This window comes from Chiloscyllium plagiosum, chromosome 24, assembly GCF_004010195.1.
Source record: "Chiloscyllium plagiosum isolate BGI_BamShark_2017 chromosome 24, ASM401019v2, whole genome shotgun sequence".
Lineage (NCBI taxonomy): Eukaryota > Metazoa > Chordata > Chondrichthyes > Orectolobiformes > Hemiscylliidae > Chiloscyllium > Chiloscyllium plagiosum.
The window spans coordinates 54,575,561-54,584,094 of NC_057733.1; the positions used below are offsets into that span (position 1 = coordinate 54,575,561).

General features: G+C 38.7%; 1 protein-coding gene across 1 annotated transcript in view; it reads left to right on the plus strand.

The window, feature by feature from the left end:
- Positions 1-3,101, plus strand: part of LOC122562315 (protein Tob1-like) — a 7,106-nt gene extending 4,005 nt beyond the window's left edge. Inside the window, exon 2 of the mRNA XM_043715182.1 lies at positions 1,189-3,101. Coding sequence (XP_043571117.1) covers positions 1,366-2,334 — 969 coding nt within the window. The 5' untranslated portion in view covers positions 1,189-1,365 and the 3' untranslated portion in view covers positions 2,335-3,101. The remainder of the gene's footprint in view (positions 1-1,188) is intronic.
- Positions 3,102-8,534: the final 5,433 nt, after the last annotated feature.

Sequence of the window (8,534 nt, forward strand, 5' to 3'; positions counted from 1 at the left end):
ACATGCTTGTGCACTCTCCAAAACTGCCTAAATCCCAAGGAGAACAGTCTTTTCTCAGTGCACTTGTAAGCCTTTGATAAAATGGAACAATCCTTGGTTTTGTATTGCCCAAAGCCCAGATAAACGCCCTGTTAACTTGCTCTCCTTTCCTGGCAATTGTCTGCTTTTCAGTCCCATTTGAAAGATGTAATCGCTCTCACTGTAGCTGGAATGGAAGGGTTAGTAATTTAGCTCCCTGCTGCCTGTGGCATTTAAAGAACCTGTGTGAAGCTGGCATTGTGCCTGGTTTTAATGCATTGTATTTAAAGGGTGCCTGTGCCCTCCCTAGTACTTGAAACCTCTTGATTTGATACTGTGGATGCTGCGTTTGAGGCCTACTCAGTATTGACGTGAGTAATGTTCATATTTCTGGCGTAGCTACAGTTAATCAGGTCATTTGCATTCTGTCTGGTATTTGCAGTCAGTGACGTTCATTCATTCTGTGTACTTCACAATCACGTGTTTGACGTCAAGTGGGACCTGGAGCAGAAAAAAAGCTGAGATTTTCCGAATATAATCCCTCACCATGTTTAAAGTTGTATTTGTTGAAAGAAGCCCACATTATTTCCCCCCTTTGGATTTGTTATTTTGAGGATATTATTTATTCCTGAGCAGTGGTGCCAATTCTGTAGATTGCTGCCCTCCGATCTGTTTTTAATTCTAAATGGAAGCACTAGCTTTTGGAGTGCTGCTCCTTCATCAGGTGGTTGTGGAGCTCTGAAAGCTAGTACTTGCAAATAAACCTGTTGGACTAAACCTGATGTTGTGATTTTTAACTTTGTACACCTCAGTCCAACACCAGCACCTCCAAATAATAATTCTAATTGAACAGTTGGTTCATTGCCCAATCTGTGACGTAGGTAGTTAATTTATTTTTGAAGGCTGTTGGTTCCTTTTATAAGCCTTCTCTTTAATTTGTAATTTTGAGTCAGTGTTGCTTTAAAAGAATGTTTAAAATGTGAGAGCATTAGGTGCTTTTCAGTTGTTGTAAATCTGTCTTCATAGTTTAATGTGAGGAGCTACTTGAGATAAAACTGCAAAGCCCAAACAATTCAAAGTTTCTGAAATATGAGAATGAAAGTGACATTGAAGTAACGCACTTGAAATGTTGCACTTTTTCTTACTACCTTTGTTTTTCCGCTTTTCAAGGAACAACCAACATTACTCAAGGAAAACAAAAATTCCACCCTAACCAGCACTTTGTAAGAAACCTGAAGCTTCTATCTGAGGCGATCTAAGCACTGCCTTCAGGAGTTTATATATATTATATATTTTCTTTTGGTTTGCAACGCAGAGTTTACAACTCATTCTGGTGATTCAGTAGCTATGCAGCTGGAAATCCAAGTAGCACTCAATTTTATCATCTCATATTTGTACAATAAACTCCCAAGGCGACGAGTTAACATTTTTGGAGAGGAATTGGAACAGCTGCTGAAGAAGAAATATGAAGGTCACTGGTATCCGGACAAGCCATACAGAGGATCTGGGTACAGGTGTATACATGTAGGGGAAGCCATTGATCCTGTCATCGAGCAAGCTGCCAAAGAGAGTGGACTGGACATGAAGGATGTTCGCGACAACCTGCCTGAGGACTTGAGTGTCTGGATAGACCCTTTCGAGGTATCATATCAGATTGGAGAGAAAGGGCCCATCAAGGTGCTGTATGTGGATGATAACAATGATACTGGGACTGATCTGGACAAAGAAATCAAAAACAGCTTCAACCCTGAGGCTCAGGTCTTTATGCCCATTTGTGACCCAGCTGGGGGCTCATCTGTATCCAGTTCCCCATCTCCCCCATTTGGTCACTCTGCTGCCGTGAGCCCCACTTTCATGCCTCGTTCTGCCCAGCCTTTAACATTCACCACTGCCACTTTTGCTGCTACAAAGTTCGGTTCGACCAAAATGAAGAGCAGTGGCCGCAGTAAGGTCACGCGCGCATCCCCCACTAACCTTAGCTTGAACATGAATAACCTGCTGAAGCAGAAAACCATGTCAACATCCATGCACTCTCTCTATGGGCTTGGTGTGGGCAGCCAGCAGCAACAGAAGACTTCAGCCCTTTCTCCCAATGCCAAGGAGTTTGTTTTCCCTGGCATCCAGGGGCAGGGTGGTACCAGTGCAATGTTCCCAGGGGACAGTCCCCTAAACCTCAGCCCTCTCCAATATGGTAATGCCTTTGACATGTTTGCTTATGGAGGCCTAAATGAAAAATCTTTTGTTGATGGTCTGAATTTCAGCCTCAGTAACATGCAGTATTCTAACCAGCAGTTCCAACCTGTCATGGCTAATTAAAAAGGGGAAGAAATTCTATACATATAATTATTAAACCTTAATGTCAAAATTTAAACTTAACTGAACCCAAGGGTGTTTTTTCCCCCCTTAACTCCCTTGAGAGTATTTTTCTTTTTTATGAATGGTTTTTGGAATGGGGGAAATAAGCTTGTAGTTTTGGCGCTTGGTTATTTAAGAAGCATCAAAGCTTTTTGTTTTTGCCAACCAAGCACAAAAATAATTTTATATGGACTGTGTACCTTTTTAAAAATAAAAATAGAAAAATGTTGTGGAGCAAAACCTCCTCAAACAGTATTTACACTTGGACAGGACACGGGCTGATTTAACAATTGGCACTAATAAAAGTGGGATTTCTGGTCTTTTGTAATTGTATAATTTAATTTAGTATGAAGTTTGTAAAATATCAGAGTATATATTGTTTCTACAACACGGTATTGCATTTATATCTTTTTACTACTTCAGTGATCTGTGATGGCTGCGATAGCTTGCATTCTATTTTTTTTTACAAATCGTTGTAAAAAAGAAATCCATATTCAGAGGCATCAAACTACTCTTAAAAAGATTGTGTACAGGATATTCCTTAGTGATGGTGTTTAAAGTGTAGAAATTTCAGCTTTTTTTGGAAAAACATGAGAGTTGTATTTTCTGTTAAGAGTTTAAAAAAGTAAAAATAAATTTGTTTTGCTATATATTATGGACAAATGTAATCGTAAATATTAATTTTGTACCTACCTTGTGCAATACTTGATAAAAACAGTATAACAAAGTATTTTGAGTCTGTGTCTTACCTGTTAAGAGGGACTGAGTTTATATTGATAAAAGTTTGTATTAAAATAATTTAAAAGTTACAAGTCTTGGGGCATCCTTTCCTGCTTCATGTCGTCATTAAGTCAGTAGGTGAACACCTGAACGTTGTATAAATTCTTTAAATTTTAAAATTTTTACTCTTTATTCTGCACAATTCCGAAAGTAGTACTTGGTATTGCATCCTGATTTTTTTTAGTCATAGAGATGTACAGCATGGAAACAGACCCTTCGGTCCATCTCATCCATGTCGACCAGATATCCTAACCCAATCTAGTCCCACCTGCCAGCACCTGACCCATATCCCATCCAAATGCCTCTTAAATGTTGCAATTGTACCAGCCTCCACCACATCCTCTGGCAGCTCATTCCATACACATACTACCCTCTGTGAAAAAGCTGTCCCTTAGTTCTCTCTTTTTTTTATATCTTTCCCCTCTCACCCTAAACCTATGCCCTCTAGTTCTGGACTCCCCAATCCCAGGGAAAACACTTTGTCTATTTATCCTATCCATGCCCCTCAATTTTGTAAACCTCTATACATTCACCCCTCAGCCTCAGTTTTAAATCCAAGATTTAAAAATAGAGGTCCAGTGCAAACCTCTGCAGCAGTGAATCTGTATTCTGATTTTTCTCAGCTTTCCAAACAAAATCTTGAGCATATTCTGATTTACAATGTTCAGTTGTGATAGAATTGGAATTTTTCAAATGATCATTGATTTGCTTAGGTAAATAGAGCAACTATGATTCATAGGGAATATTGAAATAAAGAGCGTATGTCCATAACATTAGAATAGTATCCAGGAGTTAACATATCCTTCCATGGGCTGGTAGATACCTAGATGTCTTTCTGAGAATACCATGGGACAGGTTAAGAATTGAGAATAAAATTGCTAGAAATTTGTGTTTGGGGAAATGGAGTTGGTGTGCAGACCAGCTATGACATAATTGAATGGGGGAGCAGGCTTGAGCCAAGTAGTCTTTCATTTTGATTCCTTCAGTAATCTGTATTTATCCTTTTGGTCTTGACAAGCCTGATGAATGATGCTGTTTTAACTCATTTGCATGTATGTTAGAAGCCCTGTGTCAATTGTCCCATTACTTGTGTCTTAACAGTGCAATGCATAAATGAGGGGATAGTTGAAGAGGGAGCAGTACAGGGTGGCCTCTTTAAATAAAGCTGTTGCAGAGTTTTTCTATATTGAAACTGCTGAGTTGCAGCAAAGTCTGTTTTTCATGTCAACAGTAGCCTTTTAGGTAAAATGGGAGGAAGTGGCTACATTCTGATAACTTCAGTTTGAGCATCATTCCTTTGCCAATATGGATTGTAATGCAAGAGCTTTGATAGTAAAGCAGGCAGACTGTGCAATTGAGGTGCATCATACCCTTGTTTGGCAGCTTGTTCACTGGGATGTGATCAGTGCATGTATCCAACACCTCCATCAGTCTTGCATTCTATTCATTTCCTTCTCAAGAAACTTCTTCCTTGAGAGATCAGAAATGATGTTTATTCAGTAGGAGGGGTGTGGAATGCCTTGCCTGCAACAGTAGTAGACTTGTCACCTTTTAAGGGAATTTAAATGGTCACTCCATAAACAAATTGATGATAATGGACTAGTTCAGGTTGGATGGGCTTCAGATTGTTGTTGACCTGTGAAACCATCAAGGACTGAAGGGCCTGTGCTGCGCTGTAATGTTCTAACTGCAGATGCTGGGGTTCTGAAACGAAAGCAAATTGCTGGAGAAATTCATCAGGCCTGGGAGCATCTGTGAACAGAGTTAATATTTTGTGTGCAGTAATCCTTGAACTCTGTGAAGAAGGGTCATTGAATTTGAAACATTGAGCCTGTTTTCTCTTCACAGAAATTTGTGTATATATCTAAAACCCAAAAATGCTGATTGGCAAGGTGGAGGGAATTTTAAGAAAAAGCTGGCTTAAAAATTTGGTGCTATTCTTCAGACTGCTGTTGTTTTTCATGAAGTCTGCATTGCCCAAAACACACTATAACCATGGAATACACTAACTAGAGGAGGAGCCCAATCAGACCATTTTTTACTGCTTAGAAAGCTAGTTGCCATCTTTCACAAGTAAAAGTGCCCATAAATGTGCTATATGACAGTATTTGTTTTTGAGATTAGTCCAGGCAATTGAATTAGCCATGTGTGGGGATGGTGGTATATGCTAAACTCCTCAGTGATTTTGTTAAAGGGGTATAGTGTCCTCAAAGAGTCTTCTATTGAGTCATTTCAGTATACTGTGGTCTGATTAGAATACACTTCCAAATTTTGCACAAATGCACTTTGCTCTGAGCCTTTGTGGATATATTTTGTCAAAGGTCTTGCTAGTGTTAAAATAACTAGCATTTGTTTATTTTATTTCATGAATTAATACATACATTTGAAATTACAGAGGCTCTGTTTTCTTCAGTGAATAACAGGTTTCAGATTTTCAAAGTGGGGGGAGGCAGAAATGGTTAGAAATCGGTTGGGGGAGAAGAATCTTGCTAAATGATGCTGGTTACTAGACTAATGGTTAGCAAGTTATGGTTAACTGCAGTAAAATATTAATGTGAGGGAGAGGAGGATGATATAACCTAAGGATAAGTAAAAGGTCACCTATAATTAATCTCCCTGAGGAGATTAAATTCTAGAGAATCTGTAGTGTAGATTCATAGATTATTCACATAGATTCTATATCATATGGTCACCAAGTAGGAGAGATTCTTCACTATAATTTGGATGCAGATTGAAGTTAACTATAGTTGAAGGTTCTGGGGTATAAACTCCATTGACACACTGAAATAAAAAGTAAGATATCACTAAATGATCTGGGAGGAAGAGAATTTCAATAAGATGTGATTTGATACTTTTGAGCTTGGAATTTAAAAGCTGGAAATGTGGGAAAAGAAAACTCAAATTTACCTAGCACCTCATACCCCAAAGCACTTTACAGCTAATGAAGCACTTTTGAAGAAATGTGACAAATTAGCACAGAGCAAGCTACCACAAATAACAAAATAATCACAGCCAGTTAGAGATATTTGCTGAAGGTTAAATGTTGCCCAGGTCAGCATAAGAACTCTCTTGACCTTTGAATGATACCATAACTTATCTTTTGCATCCACCTAACAGGATTCATGAAGCCTTGTTTTAACATTGGAAAGATGATGCCCCTGCCAATGCAGCACGTTGCACTGCAGTGTCAGTCTGAAATTATGTACTTGAGTTTCTAAACTTGGATTTGACCCACAACCTTTTGACATTGAGGTAAGATCTCTACTAAGTAAATACTGGCTGAGATCTGGGCAAAAGGAGAGAGCAGTGTGAGGGATTGTAAAATTTTGAGGTGCTGAGTGTTTATTTCAGCACCATTCAATGTTTTCATTCTCTTGGGTTTTGTTTTGAATGTCTTCCAGGTGAGCTACAGGAAGGGATGTTGACAGGTGGGCCATGAACAGTTTGATTGCACGTCATTAGTGAATTAGAGCTTCTTTATGTTGTGATTTTTATAGTAGTTTTGTACTGTTTGACGATGATTTCTGCTTTTCTCCAACCTGAAAAGCTCTGGTTAGACAATGGTAAATAAAAACAGGAAGAGCTGGAAAATATCAGATCTGGCAACATCAGTAAGGAGAGAAAGTTAACATTTGAAGTCAGATGACCCTTCTTTGGAATATCTCCTTGTTTGAACGCGAGTCTGTTTTGATTATTTTGCAAACTGATGTCTGCCCTTGGGTTTGGCTTTTGTTACAAATGACGTGTGTCTTGCTATAAATGGTTAAAAGTGATTGGAACATGGATGACACACATTTTCATAATTGGAATTGAGTCAGAGATGGAAAGATAGAAATAGGTATTGAACTGGATCTTAGGTTTGAATCTGAGTTCAAGAAACAACAGGACACTGTTAGCAGCTTGAATAGATTAGGAGAAAAAAGGATGTGAAGTTCAGATGCAGAGATCCTTGACCCAAGTAAATTGCCAATGATCTTGCTGATAGGCTTTAAAACAAACCAGGCTCATTTATATCTTGGCACTAGACACACTCTGGCAAGAGGGTGACAATCACGGAATGTAGCCTGGTAATCCTTTATTTGCAAATTAGGTCATGGAAAGATCCTTAAATGGATGGGAAAGAGTTGATGATGGAACTTTGAGGAATACTGGGTATCATATCAGGACAGTGCATTTTTTGCTAAGACTGGTGACAGTGTCAGTGCCAGAGACCATCGATAGAAGCTCTTTGTGAAGCACTTTAAGAAAATGATGGACTCTAAAGATTGCAAATTCTAGTAGGAAAAAGCTGGCTGGGTTTGTTATTGTATTCAAGAAGTTTTCTATTTAATCAAAAAGATTAAGTTTGCTATTTTTAAAACATCATATCTTTTTGTGACAGTGGTTAAACCAAGTGAGGAATCATGTTACAGCCCTGGGAGTGGGTGTAAAGTTGGCGTTTTCTGAAATACACAGGAGCCTGCCCAGTGAGTAAAATAGGGCCAGCGTGTACAGTCAAAAGCAGATGTGAAACAGATTTCAAAATTCCTCATGTCTGGAATGGCCAAGGTAAAGTGTTTTCTGAAATCACTTGGCCATATAGCAAGGATTTGTTCTCAACTCATAACCGAGAGAGTCCCAACTTCTCCAAGGAACTTTTAGCTCCTTGCATCCAAACTTCCAGTTTTCAGTTGGATTTCTGTGACACTGAAGGCACTAAAGTGACCTGTATAATTTAAGACAGTTACATGAAAAAATGACAGTCAAAAGATATCTGCCTCACCTTCTGTCTGTATCATTAAGTCCATGTAGTATCTTCAGTCAGTCAAATATGTGCATGTAGTGTGCAGTAACCCAGATTCTCTATTGCTGATATTGTTGCCACATAAATATTATTGCTAATAAATGTCAATAAGGTCTTGTCTGTGCTATGTGGTGCAGACTAACCTGTAGAAAAGCACTAACTATATCATGCTGGCATATGTGAGCATTAAAAACTAGTATTGACAGCTAGTTAGTGGCAGTAAGTAGATGCTAAAAACTGAAAAGTAATAAGTATGGTAGAAATTAAAAGCCTTTTTCCAACAGTCATCCGTTACTTTGTCAGAGTTCAGTGCTCAAACTACTGCTGCAACCAAACCTAAAGGCTAATAAGCCTGTGCTGAAACAGTGAGTACTCTACCACTCTTTTCAAAAGGAAATAAACCGGAATCTGCAGCTGAGCTGCTTTGAAACAAAATGCAATTTTAAGGCATACTGAAAAGACCACTCCAACCTAAGAAAACATGCCTAGAACAAAACACAGATAAAAACACAATAAACTTTCCCATGTTTAAAAAGCCATACCCATGTTCCTGAGGTGGGAAAGTTGATTCCACGGTTTCCTTTTTCTGAATGACATG